This window comes from Gopherus flavomarginatus, chromosome 6, assembly GCF_025201925.1.
Source record: "Gopherus flavomarginatus isolate rGopFla2 chromosome 6, rGopFla2.mat.asm, whole genome shotgun sequence".
In the NCBI taxonomy this organism is placed as follows: domain Eukaryota; kingdom Metazoa; phylum Chordata; order Testudines; family Testudinidae; genus Gopherus; species Gopherus flavomarginatus.
The window spans coordinates 71,126,004-71,143,714 of NC_066622.1; the positions used below are offsets into that span (position 1 = coordinate 71,126,004).

At 43.4% G+C, this 17,711-nt stretch overlaps 1 protein-coding gene across 2 annotated transcripts in view; it reads right to left on the reverse strand.

The window, feature by feature from the left end:
* The window catches only part of FRMPD2 (FERM and PDZ domain containing 2), a 135,015-nt gene that overhangs the window by 30,657 nt on the left and 86,647 nt on the right, over positions 1 to 17,711 (reverse strand). For both annotated transcript variants that reach the window (XM_050960056.1, XM_050960054.1), the window contains 6 exons: positions 17,394 to 17,552; positions 16,437 to 16,611; positions 15,312 to 15,522; positions 10,178 to 10,215; positions 2,112 to 2,198; positions 1,587 to 1,651 (listed from right to left, as the gene is read on the reverse strand). In XM_050960056.1, the coding sequence (XP_050816013.1) occupies positions 1,587 to 1,651; positions 2,112 to 2,198; positions 10,178 to 10,215; positions 15,312 to 15,522; positions 16,437 to 16,611; positions 17,394 to 17,552 (735 nt within the window). The remainder of the gene's footprint in view (positions 1 to 1,586; positions 1,652 to 2,111; positions 2,199 to 10,177; positions 10,216 to 15,311; positions 15,523 to 16,436; positions 16,612 to 17,393; positions 17,553 to 17,711) is intronic.

Consider the following 17,711-nt stretch of genomic DNA (forward strand, 5'->3'; position numbering starts at 1 on the left):
GATGATGGTATAAATTATAGGGCAAATTCTTCTCTTGCATAGACACACAAAGGGACTTAAATGGCAGCTGCACACACGTACCAAAGAGATGGTATGATAGATATTTCCATTAAAAATAAACTTATTAAAAACAATGAAAGTGTCTTGAAGGGAAATCCCACCCACATAAACCCTTCAAAGCAAGAAAATGTCTAGTTCAAGTGTCCTTCTTTAAAAGGTCACATTTCACTGATGGGTAAGTCACATATACCTCCAACATGTACAGTAACAAAATCCACAGCCTCTCCACTGGACTATAATGCAAAACCTTAGCCTCAGCAACACCACTATTCATGTCTGTTAGGCATTTGTGCACCAGTAGATAGTATGGTGAGTTACTTTCACAGGCAAAAGTTTGAGGTCAGAGTTAAGGTTTAGGTAGGCAAACTTATATCAAGTGCAATGCCCTGGAAATGTTTAAATTTTGTCCCTGAAAAATATGTAGAGTACATTGATAATGAGGCACATTCTCTAACATTTGTGGCAATCTGTTCCACTCCAAAAGACAAAGAATTGCTCTTCAGAAATATTTGAATGAGCTACTCAGATACAGATGATGATGATGCAGGAGCTGAGATTGAGATGATGTAGGAGAATCCAGTGATTGGGGTGGGGGGCGGGAGGAGGTAAGCTTCATCAGAAGAAGGGAAGTCATTCCAATTTCCCCTTGAGTTTGGTGGTTGAATTTTAACAGGAAGCTCCCAGAAGCCCCCTCCAGCAAACCACCAGCTGCATGACACTAGCAAATACATTGCCATAAAAATTTCACCCTCAAAATGGGCAAGGTTAATTCCAAACCACTTTGCAGTCCTGATATTTTTGCAGAAATGAGTATCTGCAGTGAGATGTGGGAAATGTTGTCCATTTCAGTGGGAAGACTGATTTTCCTGTGAATACACATTTCTAATCTGGAAATTTAAAATTTCAAATATGTCACCTCTTCTGCTAGCAAGTCAGACTATATTTTTAAGATAAAGCCATTTTGGATCAAAAATATTTGTAAAATTCCACAGGTTTATCACACACTGGACCAGTTTAACAATTTCATACTGACATACAGAAATCTCACGTTCCAAGGAGTTCTGGGGACTCTCACACTGTGAAGGTGTTTAACAGCCCTAGTTACTTTCATTTCCGCAGAATTACCACCTGTACTGTTAAATCTCTAGTGTCTGTGCCATTTTCCTTCTCTGTTCAGGCTCGATCCTGTGAGGAGCTGGAAACACTAAACTCCTTGTGAGTGCTCCCAAGAGGGCACTGTGTATGATCAGGGTTTTTTATACTACGGAGCCAGTAATATAGCAATATTACACATAGAAAAACAGCAGTAGAGGGACTCAGTCCTGTGAGCGGCTCAGCACCTTCAAGCCAGTGATCGCTCTGCACCTCACAAGCTATAGCCCTCATGGAATATGCTTACACTTGCAATGGAACAGAAGATAAAGCAAATACATTCAGTGTCACTGTAGAAAATCCCACTGCCAAAATCTGTATCGAGATCCTTCTGCTCAGCAGGCTGCCTTTCACTTAATAAAACGATGACTTACCTCATAATCTGCTGAGGCAGATGTGCTATGCTCAACCCAACCACTTTCTTCCTCCGAGTGCTTTGCTGTGAGAAAACAGGATGGGTTCTTACAAAGCTGCATTAGTGGTACGTTTTACAGTGTAACACTGGACATCGCACTACTATTAGACATAACGCAAGTTATTTTTGTTTTCACAAGCAAAAGACCACCACCAAAAACTCACTCTGCATGTACACCGTTTGCTTGTTTAGTTCCACTTCTTGAGCTGTTAACTGAACCCTGTGCCTGTCCTCTACTGTCCTTTTACCTCCCACATAGCAGTTTCCCAAGCAACCCTTAAAGCTGCACGTCACAGGAAACATCAGTTGGACAATCGATAATGTACAAAAATGTTCTCTGATACTCCAGGGGAGGCCGTTTTGCTTACTAATAATTAATCTTTTCCATTCACAGCCAGAAGCACCTCAGATTTTCTTTTTCTTTGAAAGAGATGGCATGAAACATTACAAAGCTAGATTGAGAAATGCCAAGTAATTTCCTTACTATGTTGATGGGGTAGATGTTGTTCTTGGAGACTCATGTTTTCACTTGAGAGAGATACTTTGACTTCCTCTGGCACAGCAGGTGGCTCTAAAAAACAAGCGTGTAGATTTGCTATAGCTGATAGGCACCCTGCTAAATTTAATGTATCTGAGAGAGTGCAGACTAGGGTTTAGATTAGCCAACTAGTTGCCAGGACTTCTGGATTCTAATCTCAACTCCAGTACTCACTCACTGTATGACCCTGGATGAGACGCTTGGGGTATAATGCAATGAAAAACCCTTGGCTGGCCTGTTCTAACCAACTCAGGCTTGCATGGGGCTTGGGCTGCAGGGCTGTTTCACTGCAGTACAGACTTCGAGGCACAGGCTGAAGCTTGGGCTCTGGGACTCTGCGAGGTGGGAGGGTCCCAGAGCTCCGGCTCCAGCCAGGGGTGTCTAATTGCTGTGTAGACAGAGTCCTTGTCCTGTGCTTAAGTTTCCTCATTTGCACAGTGGTATAATTAATACTTGCATAACTCACGAGTATGTCATGCAGTTTAATCACCATAATTAATGTTTTTAAAATGCTGACAACAAGCACAGGGCAAAGTTAATGTTATCTTTGGTGACTGCGCTCAAGTCGGGCCAATTTGCTAAGGGAATGAATAGTATGTTTGTGAGTGTATATGTGAAAAGGCAATGTATGTAGATATATAGCTTTACAGTACACTATATTTCCTAAAAAAACAAGGAGGAGTCCTTGTGGCACCTTAGAGACTAAAAAATGTATTTGGGCGTAAGCTTTTGTGGGCTAAAACCCACTTCATCAGATGCATTGAGTGGAAAATACAGTAGGCAGGTATAAATACACAGGCTAGTCGTCGCTTACAGACAGCCCCCAAACCTGAAGCAAATACTCACCAGCAACTACACACCACACAACAAAAACACTAACCCAGGAACCAGTCCCTGCAACAAACCCCGTTGCCAACTCTGTCCACATATCTATTCAAAGGATTCCATCACAGGCCCTAACCACATCAGCCTCACCATCAGGGGCTTGTTCACTTGCACATCTACCAACGTGCTATATGCCATCATGTGCCAGCAATGCCCCTCTGCAGGTACATTGGCCAAACCGGACATCTCTATGCAAAAGAATAAATGGACACAAATCAGACCTCCAGATTTATAACATTCAAAAACCTGTAGGAGAACACTTCAATCTCCCTGGACACTGAAAAACAGACTTAAAAGTGGCAATTCTTCAACAAAAAAACTTCAAAAACAGACTCCAATGAGAAATTTAGAATTGGAATTAATTTGCAAACTGGACATCATCAAATTAGGCCTGAACAAAGACTGGGACTGGATGCGTCACTGCAAAAACTAATTGTCCTCTGCTGATACTCACACCTTCTTGTCAACTGTTTGCATTGGCCTCATTAGCACTACAAAAGTGATTTTCCCTCCCTAGGTATTCACCCCTTCTTGTTAACTGTTGAGAATAGGCCACTTTCACCTTAATTGAATTGATTTGTTAGCAGTGACTCCCCACTTGGTAAGGCAACTCCTATCTTTTCATGTGCTGTGTATTTATACCTGCCTACTGTATTTTCCACTCCTTGCACCAGATGAAGTGGGTTTTAACCCACGAAAGCTTATGCCCAAATAAATTTGTTAGTCTCTAAGGTGCCACAAGGACTCCTTGTTGTTTTTGCTGACACAGACTAACACAGCTACCTCTCTGAAAACTATATTTCCTGTTCCTTTCTGGCTTTGAGTTTTGCATTATTATCCCTTAGCAACTTTCACTGGCTTCACTATGTGGGTTTTTTTTATGTTTGAATTATATAAGCAATAAATGTTCTACTGTGTTATTATGGAACTCAAATAATGTAAATTACTACATTCATAGGCCAGAAGGGACCACTATGATAATCTAACAAATATCCTTATAACACAGGCTATGGGACTTCCCTGTAAAAATTCCTGTTTGAAATACAGCAGATTTTTAAGAAAAATATGCAATCTTCATTTAAAATTTTTCTCTGATAGAGAATCCAGCACATTCTGAGGTAAATTGTTCCAGGAGTTCCAATTGTCCACACTGTTAAAAAATTGCATATTATTTCTAATCTGAAGTTTTCTAGCTTTAACTTCCAGTCATTGGATTTTTTACACTACTGGCTGCTCGATTGAAGAGCCTTTTATTATCAGTTTTTTGTTGTTCATGTAGGTACTGTGACAGACCCAGGCCAGTGTGGTACAGGAGTCTGGTAGAGGGCAAATATACTGGTCACTGGATGAGTAGTTTTCTGTTCCCTGAGTGACCAGAGCAAGGGCTGCACTGGAGTAATCAGGAACCTGCTAGAACCAATTCAGGCAGACAGGCTGATTAGAACACCTGCAGCCAATCAAGGCAGGCTAATCAGCGCATCTGGGTTTAAAAAGGAGCTCACTCCAGTCAGGGATGGGGGAGCCAGAGGAGAAGAAGTGTGTGTGAGGAGCTGGGAGCAAGAGGCACAAGGAGCTGAGAGTGAGAGTGAGAGTGAGAGTGAGAGTGAGAGTGAGAGTGAGAGTGAGAGTGAGAGTGAGAGTGAGAGCTCCTGGAGGACTAAGGAGTACAAGCGTTATCAGACACCAGGAGGAAGATCCTGTGATGAGGATAAAGAAGGTGTTTGGAGGAGACCATGGGGAATTAGCCCAGGGAGGTGTAGCTGCCATGCAGCTGTTACAGGAGGTACTATAGACAGCTGCAATCCACAGGGCCCTGGGCTGGAACCTGAAGTAGAGGGTGGGCCCAGGTTCCCCCCAAACCTCGCAACTCCTGATCAGACACAGGAGGAGTGACCCAGACTGTGGGGAAGATCACTGAGTTGAGCAAATCTGCCAATAAGCACAGGACCCACTAAGGTAGAGGAGGAACTTTGTCACAGTACTTATAGACTGACCAAGTCACCACTGAACCTTCTCTTTCTTAATCTAAAGAGATTGAGATCCTGAAGGCTATCATTATAAGGCATGTGTTTCCCCCTGAATCCTTTAATCATTCTCATGGCTCTTCTCTGAACCTTCTGCAATTTACCAATATCCTTCTTGCACTGTGGCCACCATCATTGGACACCAGTGGTCGCACCAGGGCCAAATACAGAGGTAATAAAACCTTCCTACTTCTTCTCAAGATTCCCCTGTTTATACATCCAAGGATTGTATTAGCGTTTTTGGCCATCGTGTTGCACATAAGGAAGGTGTTACCTTGTCAACACAATAAATGCACTGAGAAGCAAATTATTATTATTTTTAAAAGGGCTTTGCTAAAAAGAATCATTTGGGATTATAAAAAGAATATGTAATCATGGAGATGAAATTTACTGCGCCTTTGTGTCACTTATCATCACAATAATAAATCTATGGAAAGAGAATAACTGGTTTTGAAAGGGTCCTGGGAAAATTCATGGAAAGCTAGAGTCTCACTAAGATGAATGAAATATGGGCTGGTGAGACACTTTGGTCCAGAAGTGAGTTTTTCAGGCCTTCCTCATATGGATAAAGATTTCAGGTAGCCAATCAGGTATCAGAAACATCATCACTTGACTTAGGCCTCATCTACATTCAGGTTTTGCATCAATTTACCTAAAACAGTTGAAAACCAGATTTGGTTACATCCATGCAGCTCCCTAGTGCAGATGCAATTACAGTGCTAAAAAGGGATTTATAACAGCACAGTTGGTTTCTTTTTTTCTATCAGTGTGGTTACACTGGTGCAGTGTAGACAAGGCCTTAGATGACCAATCACATTGTGCAACAGTGAAGTATGGATAGAAAATAGTCAAAACCGTCTTAGTGAATCGTTTGCAATCAACCCAGAGACTAAAATATGTTTGCAGAAAACTTCCATCCAAACTGTCTGAACAATGAACAAATTCACTGAAATCTGAGCATGGAGAATTCAAACATGGGTTAAATTCCCTGAACAAAATTATTCTTGGCCAATAGTTCACCAAGTTCTTTTGGTAAAGTGCTGGTAATTCTGTTCTCACTGTGGGTGTGATTTTAGTAGAAATAATAAATTAAAAGTGGTATTTATCCATTGCATATTTTAAAAAGCGAAGTATCAACATAGACATGTGGTTAGTAAGATGAAGGCAGCTGGGAGATTAAGGGAGTTCACCAGCGAAGGAATGCAGGTAATTAGGGTTGTTATTTTCCTTCTCTTAACTTGCAGATACTCTACAAGGAAGAAGTCACAATAGGAGGAAAATGGTGTGCTGCTAACACCACTGCTAGCTCTTCCTTTGCCTGCAGGGGGGCCCTGGCCAAATAGGTGTCCTCCTGACCCTGGCAGCTTCTATCCAGGTCCTTGTCTTGACTTGCTGGGAATACAGCCTGCATGTTCCTGCCAATGAAAGCCAGGCATGAAGAACCACCTGGTGTGAGAGGTGTCTATTGCTGGAGTCCCTCAGGAAGCAGGTAAGGGAGCTGCAGGAGGAGATGGTACATCCATGTAGCATCCAGGAGCATGAGATGTCCAGGATGGAGGATGTTAGCTGACTACAGATTGCTACAGCAGCACCATAGAAGGAAGGCGCCTCTGCTGGAAGGAGACTGGCTGCCGGCAGCCTCAAACAGTAGACAGTGCTCCACCCCCATCCAGGTTCCCCATCCTTCACAGTCAAGAACCAGTATGCTGTACTGGCAATAAGCAGTGAAGGGCAGACCCCAATGGCTGAAGAGAAGGTGCCACCTGCCCCCAAAGCGGAGAGGGTCATGGCCATCAGACCCAAGAGGAGGAGGCATAGGGTGCTTGTGGTCTGTGACTCCCTTCTGAGGGGGCTGGAGACATCCATCTGCAGACCTGACATGAAGTCCCAGGAAGTCAGCTGCCTGCCTGGAGTCCACGTACAAGACATTATGGAAAGGTTATTGAGACTCTGATCCACGATCCTGGAAACATTATCCCTCTAACCAGTGCCTCATGCTGCTTATCCACATGGGCACTAATAAAACTGCCAGGTACGACCCTGAGCAGATCAGCAGTGACTACAGGGCTCTGAGGGTGAGGCTGAAGGAGTTGGGGGTGAGGCTATGTTCTCGTCCATCCTCTCAGTTGAGGGTAAGGGCCTAGGCAGGAGCACACATCCTGAAGATGAATGCATGGCTGTGCAGATGGTGTCGACAGGTGGGCTTTGGCTTCCTTGACATGTGATGCTGGGAAGAGATGGAGTCTGCCTGACTAAGAAGAGGATTAGCATCTTTTGACACCAGCTTGCCAACCTTGTGAGGAAGGCTTTAAACTAGGTTCAAAGGGGGGCAGATAAACCCATAGATAAGCACAAAAAGGCGACTTTAACAAAGGGTTAAATGTTGGGGGAGGGAGCAGAAATTTTTTTTACAATAGAAGTCATGAAAGCAATAACAAGGAAATCATTGGGGGAATCTGCTCTACATCTTAGATGTCTGTATACAAATGCAAGGAGCATTTGGAATACACAGGAAGAACTGGAAGTATTAGTACACAAGCTAAATTATGACTTATTTGGCATCACAGAGACTTGGGGGATAAATCTTATGACAGGAATATTGGCATAGAGGGGTATAGCTTGTTCAGGAAGGACAGGCAGGGAAAAGGCGAGGAGGTGTTGCACGGTACACCAAGAATATATTAACACTTGTTCTGAGGTCCAGCAGGAGGGGAGAGGCAGAGCAGTTGAAAGTCTCAGGGTAAAAATAAAAGTGGAAAAAGAGGGATGTCATCATGGTAGGGGTCTCCATCAAATCAGGAAGAGGAGGTGGATGAGGCATTTCTAAAACAACCGCAATATCCAAAGCACAAGACCTGCTAGTAATGAGGGACTTCAGCTTCCCAGACATCAGTTGGAAAAGTTAGAGGGCAAAATACAAATTTTCCAGTAAGTTCTTGGAAGCTATTACGGACAAATTTTTTGTTCAGAAAGTGGAGGAAGTAGCCAGGGAGACAGCCATTTTAGACTTTCTTCAGACCAACAGTGGAATTGGTTACAAATCTGAAGGTGGAAGGCAATTTGGGTGAAATTGATTCTAAGGAAAAGCAGAAGCAAAGGCAGCAGAATAAGGACAACAAATTCCAAAAAGCAGACTTTAATAAAACTCAGAAAACTGGTAGGTAAGGTCCCAGGGGAAGAAATGATAAAGGAGAGCAGTCTCTCAAGGAGACAATATTAAAGACAAACTGCAAACTAACCCTGTGAAAAGGAAAGATAGGAAGAATAATAAGAGACCAATATGGCTCCATCGGGAGCTGTTTAATCACATGCAAAACCAAAAAGGAATCCTACAAAATGTGGAAACACGGACAAATTGCTCAGAGGGGAATAAAAGAATAGCATAAGCATGTAGGGACAAATACAGAAAGGTGAAGGCACAAAAAGAATGACACCTAGCTAGGGATGTAAAAGGTAATTAGAAGAGGTTCCTTAAATACATTAGGAGCAAGAGAAGAGGAAGGAAATTGTAGGTCCTCTACTTAGTGGGGAAGGAGAGGTAATAACTGATGACATCAAGGTTTTTAATGCTGATTTTGCATCAGTCTTCACTAAAAAGATTACTGGTGATCAGACACTCCACACAATTAATTTAACAATGAGGGGGAAAGAATGCAAGCCAAACAGGGAAAGAACAATTTCAAGAATATTTAGATAAATTAAATGTATTCAAGTGGCAGGGTCTGATGAAATTCATCTTAGGGTACATAAGGAACCAGCTGAAGCAATCTCAGAACTATTAGCAATTATCTTTGAGAACTCATGGAGGATGGGTGAGGTGCCAGAAGCTGGAAAAGGCAAACATAGTACCTAACTTTAAAAACAGGAACAGAGAGGATCCAGGGAGTTATAGACCCATCAGCCTAACTTCAATACCTGAAAAGATACTGAAACAAAGGATAAACAATCTATTTGTAAGCACCGAGAGGACAATAGGATTAGAAGAAATAGCCAGCATGGATTTATCAAGAACAAATCATGCCAAACTAACCTAATTTGATTGCGTTACAGGCCTACTAGATGGCGAGAAGCTGTAGAGATGCTATATCTTGATTTTAGTAAGGCTTTTGACAGAGTCCCACAAGACAGTCTCATAAGGAAACTATGGAAATGTGATCTAGAAGAAACTACTATAAGGTGGGTGCAAAACTGACTAAAAGACCATAATAAAAAAGTAATTATCAATGGTTTGCAAACTAGGAGTGCGCATATAGAGGGGTTCCACAGGGGTCTGTTTTGTGTCTGTTACTTTTCAATAGTTTCATTAATGACTTGGATAATGGAGTGGAGAGTCTGCTTATAAAGTCTGCAGATGACACCAAGCTGGGAGTGGCTCCAAACACTTTGGAGCACAGGATTAGAATTTAAAACCACTTTTAGAAATTGGAGAATTGGTCTGAAATCAACAAGATGCAAATCAATAAAGGAAAGCACAAAGTCCTGAATTTAGGAAGGAAAAAATCAAATGCACAATTACAAAATTGTAACTGTGTCCAGTTCTGGGTGCCTAATTTGAGGAAAGATATGGACAAGTTAGAGAGATTCCAGAGAAAAGCAACAAAGATAATAAAAGGTTTAGAAAACCTGTTTTACTTGGAAAGGTTAAAAAACTGGGCATGTTTAGTCTTGAGAAAAGACGACTGAGGGGTGACTTGATAACAATCTTCAAACGTGTTAAGGGCTGTTCTAAAGAGGATGGTGATCAATTGTTCTCCATGTCCACTAAAGTTAGGATGAGAAGTAATGGGCTTAATCTGCAGCAAGGCAGATTTAGGTTACACATTAGGAAAAACTTTCTAACTCTAAGGGCAGTTAAGCTCTGGAACAGGCTTCGAAGGGAGGTTGTGGAATCCCCATCACTGGAGGTTTCTAAGAACAGGTTGGACAAACACCTGTCAGGGATGGTCTAGGTACTTGGTGTACTTGGTCCTGCCTCAGTCTAGAGGATTGAACATGATGATCTCTTGAGGTCCCCTCCAGCCCTACATTTCTATGAGTCCATGATTCCCACATTCAAGTCTGTACTGTGAACCCATAAATAAAAATATAACTAGCATTACTTACTATTCTGCTGCTTTGTGGGAACCACTGGATTGCCATTTCTGCCAAAAAAAAGAAAATTTTCTGAATGCTAAGAATTCCAGACCTTGCAATGTAAGTATGAGTACTATATGTTTAAAAGGCATATAGTTTAGTAATATTTTTTACATCTGTACTTTCATTATTGTTGTTTTTAAAGAACTTACCTTTAATGAATGTATAGATTCTTATTCCATATTTATCCAACATCAATACTCCTTAATCATATATGTTTGAGAAAGAAAGCACCTGTTATATATTGTCTGCCCCAATGTAGAGACATCCACAGTGCATTTGGTTAAATCCAACCTCAGTTCCCCATCTGTAACATGTGGATAATAACCCTTCATTTCATTTACCCTTTGTTTGGCTTGTCCATTTACATGGAAGGCTCTTAAGAACAGGTGGTGTCTCTACGTATATAAATGTGCATCTCAGTTGGGGCCTTTATGTGCTACTATAATACAAATAGTGGATAATAATTAATTATTCAAGCTTAACGGAAATCCTATTGGACATACAACAGACTCACTAGTCAGCTCTTTAAGCAAGATAACTCTTTTTGGTGTGTTTATATTATTTGATTTTCCATCTGAGATATCTAGGAGTTGTTTCGGGGTATCATGCTATAGCCCAGGGGTCTCAAAGTCCTGATCATTGGACCATCTGCGGCCCGAGAACCTCTTCACTGCAGCCCGCAGAGGAGAGACACATGCAGACACACTGCCAGCAATGTCTGCTGCAGGCACCGCTCCCTGCAGCTCCCAGTGGCTGGAGGAGAGGGACAGAAATACCATCACTAGTTGCCGGGCAGAGTCAACCATGGAGGCAGCATCACTAGTCGCCAGGCAGAGTCAGCCATGGAGGCAGCATCATTAGTTGCCGGGCAGAGTCAGCCATGGAGGCAGCATCACTTTTTTCCATGTTTTTTCCATAAACATGTCAAAAATACAGAACATGGCTATCTGATGCACACCTTGCTGCAATCCTGAAGGTTTCAACTGCTCAGTCACTGGGGCCAAACATCAACAAACTGACAGAACTGAAGCTTTGCCAGGTGTCTGGCAAACACTAAAACTTGCTTGCAGGTGAAGAATTGTACACAGTTATATGACAGTTTTATTATTTCTAAGAAATTCAAAATAAAAAATACAATATAAAACGTTTTCTTTTCTGAACACCATCTTCAGTGACATTATTGGCTCACTTAGGAGGATTTGAGGATTGGCACTGTCCCTAAGGTAAATTGAGTTTAAGACCTCTGCTATAGCCTGTGCAGGGCTTCATTGAATCAGGGACCAAAATAAATTCAAAGTGCAGTCAAGACCTGATGAGAGGGGTGTGTGCCACAGTTTGAAAACGTCAATGCTAAATAAAAGGCAGAAATCTGGGAGGGTAAATGACCCCACATGCCTCCCCCTCCATTTTTCTGCCCTTGCAGCTTTGCAACCAGGGCAGCTTCCCCTCTCACCCTGCCCTGGTTACGTCCCTAGTCCAGCTGCAGCATAGGAAACCACAGAAGCGTAAAGTCAGGTCTTGGCAAGTATACAAAGGAGTAAATGCTTTTTAATTACATTTTTAGATGGGCCTGAACAACCCATGACTCTCAGGGTAGTTACAGGGCCAGCGCTTCCATTTAGGTGACCAAGGCAATCGCCTAGGGTGCCAGGATTATTGGGGGGGGGCGGCATTTTGCCAGGGGGACGGCAGGCGGCTCCGGTTGACCTGCCGCAGGCGTGCCTGTGGAGGGTCCGCTGGTCCCATGGCTCCGGTGGACCTCCCGCAGGTACGCCTGCGGCAGGTCCACCGGAGCCGCGGGAGCAGCACGCGGGGCAGTGAAATGGCCATGCGTCTAGGGCGCCAAAAACGCTGGCGCCGGTCCTGGACAGTTAGACCCTGATCTCACTTGTTGAGTCTCTACAGATTGGTTTTTATTTCAGATCTTGTACTATTTTCTTTGTTTTTAAGCATTTCACTTCAACTTTAAGAAAAGAAGGCAGTAATTATAGATGGTTGGGGTCACTGAGTTTGGTTTGCACCTGCTAAGAGCAGAAGCAGAGGAGAAATTCCTCTCGGGCCCCATTTACTGCATCTGTAAGATGCTTCAGAGTCCAGCGATAATGCTAAGAGCAACACCAAGGAAGAGAGTGCATCCTACATACCATCATTTTATTCTGTTGATTGAACAGATGGGAACAGGCCAGTGATATTCAAACCTCAGTGTTTCCAGAGCCAAATTAGCAATCAACATTACCCAAAAGAGCCACAGTCGTGAATTCATTGGTTCATTTACTATAGTACTATAGATTCAACAGCTCTTCATGAGAAGGAAACATGTGATCATAGAAAAAGCAGCCTGACTGGTTAACAATGAAATCACACAGTGTTTTAATATCATATGCTGCAAAAAGTCACAGGAGACATTAAAAAGCCACTTGTGGCTCCCCAGCCTCAGTCTGAGTATTACTGGAATAACCCATCCAGCTCCTAACCCACTTTTCTCCTCCACCAGGCAAAATCCCTCTAATGCCTATCTCTGCAGTAATCTTTTGCTAAGAGATAACTAAATTACTACCTCCTAATAGATGGGTAACCCAGGAGAGAAACATTAACTACAAATTACAGTTAATCTGCTACTAGATCAGAAAAAATGACCACTTCTCCTGATAAGCAACAGACCCAAACTGAAACCACAAACATTCCTGGGAGTTTGGATCTGAGTCTGAACTTGATGACTGGGGCCAGTTCTATCAGACAGATCTGAATAGGAACACTGGGAAAGCTTGGATCCAAATCCAGATGAAACTTTTCTGGTTGGATCCATAGCTACTACAAATGTTTGCCAGCGAATTGTTCTGCCATGCATTCAGCGTAACGACATGGCACTGCTCCACAGGACAGACTGACATTCTCATCCATGCCAATTAAGGCGCATTAGAAAGTGATGGCTTGGGAATGGATGTGGGCTGAAAATGAAGTGATGGCTATCTGCTCCACCTAGGAGAAGACTGGTTTGTCCATGGCTCCTTGTTACCTTCACCACCACCTTCCTCATGTCACAGCCATCTATGTTAGAAAACACCTATACCACCTCTCTCATGCACTGCCTGCTGGGTAATAATAAACAAGGACTCCATGTTTCTAATAATAAACTGGTTCTTTATTATGACAACTATTTACAGAGGTGCTGCAATTGCAGCAGGCATGCCAGCCATGTGCACATACACTGGCTTCCTGATGCCTCCTGTGAGCAATGATAAGCCTCGAATCCAGGCTCACAGGAAGTGCTCAGACCACAGCTGCCATCTAGCAGCTCACCTGAACAACTGGAGAAGGGGGCCAGCAATGCTGTAGCTTGCATGAAGCTCCTGATTGGGGGAGACATCCAGCTTCACTGATTGGCTGGGAAGCCCTACTTAAACCAGAAAGAGGCAAAGGAAGTTGTCTGAGCAACTAGAAGACTCCTTGGCTGGCTGCTACCACAGATCTTGCCCACTTGCCTTCCTCCCTGTTCCTGTTCTCCTTATCCCAGACCCCGTCAGTTCCCAGTTCCTGCTTTCCTGCCTTGATCTAGGTCCCTGTTCCTACGCCCTACGCTGACTCCAGCTTTGACCCCTGGCTTGGCAACTGGATTTGGTTCCAGGCTCCTGATTCTAACCATTAGGCCTGACTGCTGATGCCCGAGTCCCTATACCTCCTCCAAATCTTTCTCTCCTGGAAGCTGTGCTCCTCCCTCTAAGTTCCATGCAGCTGCTACATTTCCCAAAGTACATTTAAAGTACTAAGGAGAAGTTTGTACTAAGATAATTGGCCTGAAGGTCACAGCCAAGGAATAATTGGATGGCCAGCCAGTTGGCTGGGAGGAACTTGAACTCGAGTCACCTGGGATGATCCACCTACAACCTGAGAGTTCACACTGGTACTTGTTAATCAAATACGGGGCAACACGCTGGGGTGAGTGAGGTGCTTCCACCAGTCATATTATTTCTTAACCCCCTGGAGGAAGGACTCTGAAAATGAGGGTCTCTCTGCACTAGCCATGGTCTAGAATGAATTCTGCCACCTGGACTAGAAATATTTTCCTTAGTAAATGATTCACCAGCAATTATTTTAATATTTAAAGTAATTTAGAATCAAATCCTCCCTTATACCCCCCTGCAACCCCACTGTCTTCAGAACTTGGCCCTCTAGTAATAACTAGCTCAGTGAAATTACCTGTAAAACAATGACATCTAAATTGGAGATTCCCCCTCCCTCAGGAACCTGAACTCAGCCTACACTGTGGAGACCTTCCATGTTCTGAAAGACTGACCCGAGGCACATTTGGGCAGCCCAAGTCAGGTCCTACATTTTGTAACGAACTCCTTCCCTTCAGTTCACCCTCTATGATTCCATTCATGAATGCGGTCTGTAATGGCAAAGGACTGAGATGAAGTTTTCAGACTGAGATTACAAGCTTCTCTTTTTCAGATGCTACTGTGTGTTGGAAAAACTGTGTTAAGATTACATGCTGTTACTTTAAATTGTAACGGTCCTGCTTGCAGGCTAGGGGCTCTGAGGAAAGTTGTGTGAACTGGATTCTCTTTGGGAAGTCTGCAAAGAGCCAGCCTAGAGTAAGGTGGGTTGAATTGTGCCTGCCTGCCTTAGACAGCAGCCTGGTTTGTCTCACTCTGGTTTTCGTTGTGGTGCGTTAGGGTGCTGGATTCCAAAATATAAAGTAGTGTTACATTTCTTACTTCCAGAAAGCAAAAAACCAAAACACTTTAACTTCTCTGTGAGTGTGTCATGAACATAACAGATGCCAACACATCTGAAAAAGTGGGGTTTTTACCCAGGAAAGCTTATGTTCAAATAAATCTGTTAGTCTTTAAGGTGCCACCGGACTCCTTGTTGTTTTTAGGGATACAGACTAACACAGCTACCCCTCTGATATTAGATGCCAACACAGCAATATGACTTGCTACTGAGAACAAGACTGACCTCTCCCACTCACACCACAGAGCAGCGGAAACGGGGAGAGAGGAGCAGCAACAGACTAGGAGGAAAAGAGGGAGATGGGGTACTGCACCCTGCACTAACCCACGGAAGTCTCATTAAAGCATCACAGAGTCAGATTTACCTTATTGCCCTGATGCAGACATTGTGGCTGGCAGCCTCACACACTCGCACTGCATCGTCCAGGCTGAGGCCCTCCGTCCATAGCCCGCAGATGTAGACAATCTGATCCCGTGGCTGCAAGCTGCCTTCTATGCTGGCGGGAGAGCCTGGCACGATCTCAAGCACATAGATATCCTGCAATTTGCTCCCGGCTCCTCCTGTTAACTTCAAGCCTGGAAGGATACAGATAAGTGTATTGTGTCTAAGTGGTTTCTGAACGTTCCTTAGCATGAGACTAGGACAGTGGAACAATCTCCCACAAGAGACTCGTCTCCACTGACGCTAGGCTGGACAAAGCACTGGATGATATCCTGTAGGGAACAATCCTGCACCAGCTGGACTAGATGTTAGAGCACAGGCTGGGGCAGTGAAAAACAGGGACATGTTACTGAGAGAAACGTAAGAACAAAACAATGAAGGGCCTACCCGCACCCAACTACTGGAGTGTAGCACTTGCTATTGGATAGTTATTGAATTCAGACTAGCCAAGGTACTTATACGGCTCTCATTATCTCAGCACCACTCTTTAATTGATTTAACCTCAGTACTTTTGTGAAGCAGGACTATTATCCCCATTGCACAGATGAGGAAACTGAGGCACGGAGAGATGAAGTGACTCACCCATAGTCACACAAGAAGTCTCGGGCAGAGCAGAGAATTGAACCAAAGACCCAGGCTAGCACCCTAACCACCAGACCACCCTTCTTCTCAAAAACACACTTGTGTTTTTTTGGTCTAATGCTGCTTCATGTATCTCAGCTGATGGTAGACGTCAACATCTAGGCCTCTGGCCTAAGCCCTTGACATCCAAAAATCTGATATTAAAGAGATTCCCCAGAAAATATATCTAAAGCCAGATCTTACTGCCACAACAGGTTTTGCCCTGACTTCAGGAGCAGCAGTGTTCAGCTCCCTGTGTGATAAACAATGACCTATAGACTTGGGCCAGCCTGAAGAATGGCATTGGGAAGCTGGCAAGCTAACCCACCAGTGAACAAATCTAGGAATGTGCCAGTTCTCATGCAGCTTACCACTAGCACCGTCCTGGCCTAAAGAAGGGGCAAATTTCAGTCTCGGCACCACATACCCAGTTGTCCATTGTCGCCTTTCGTGAGGGTGATTTCAGGAATCTCATCTGGTCTAATAGAGGCATGGAGGTCCTCCTTAACCCGGCCAACCACCAGGCTCAAATCGTGAGAAGAGCTGTGCAGCAACGCCAGGGTTTTATCAAAGGAGAATGCTGTGACGTCAACTCCGTTCACCTAAGAGACAGACAGGAGCTATAATCATGTCCTAGGTCTTTTATTAACTGACCACACATTCCTTCCTTTTACAAAGCTTGGTATACAGGCTTCAGGCAGTCTCCAGTCTGGTCTGACTGAGTTGTTGTAGCATTCACTACTATAAAATTCTCTTTTCAAATAGCCTTTCCATGCATTTTGCCCTGATTTGTTTCTTCATGATGTATAATGAAAGTGTGAAAGACATTTTTTAATGTCTTTCTCTTTCTTTTTACATTAGAAATATCAGCTCTTGTCTACCTTATTTTTGTTGGAGGCCTTTATGGAAGATGGGAGAACTAGCAGGATGACATCAGGAAACTAGGTATGGAAACCCCAGATATTCAGAGGGGAGGGAGAATCTAGTCAGACTTTTTAAAACTCATTGGGGTTATTTTTGTTTTTGTTTTTTGTTAACATATTTAACTCAAAACACCTGACGTACACTTGCAGGGAAAGCTGCCTTTGTTAAAGATTCAAACATTCCCAATACCCATCAGTTTGAGGACTGAAAAACCTCCTGCTCCAATTCTCTACTCCTCCAAGGAAGACAAGGCTTAACACAACAAGCTGAGGAAGAACCTTCAAAAAACTAGGCTTTGTTTATACATCAAAGGAAGCAAACTATTATGTTAATGTAGCTTGTTACATTTAATATAGTGAATGAATTAACATTTCTGGCATCTTATACTCCTGCTACAAAGCAAGACGACACTGGTCTACTAGCGTCTGTTCCTCCTTTTTAATTCAAAGGATTTCTGTACCATAATGAGTCTGTCCCCTCTTCTCAGTCTTCCATCAGACAGGGCAGGCTCAGCCAGGATTTCCTCCACATACAGGCAGTTGTCCAGTTTGTTAGGAACCACCGTGAATCCATAACAATTGTTCTCCGATCTTGTCACAGTGACAAGCACCTCCATTTCCTGTCAAATGCAGCACACAATGTGTTTTAACACCTTCCTTTCTCATGCCTTCTTCTTTTATGTTTTAGATACAAATTAGGGGACAGATCTTCAGCTGGGAGAAATCAGCATCAGTTGTAGCTACACTGATTCACAGCAGGTGGGATCCTGGCTGCAGGT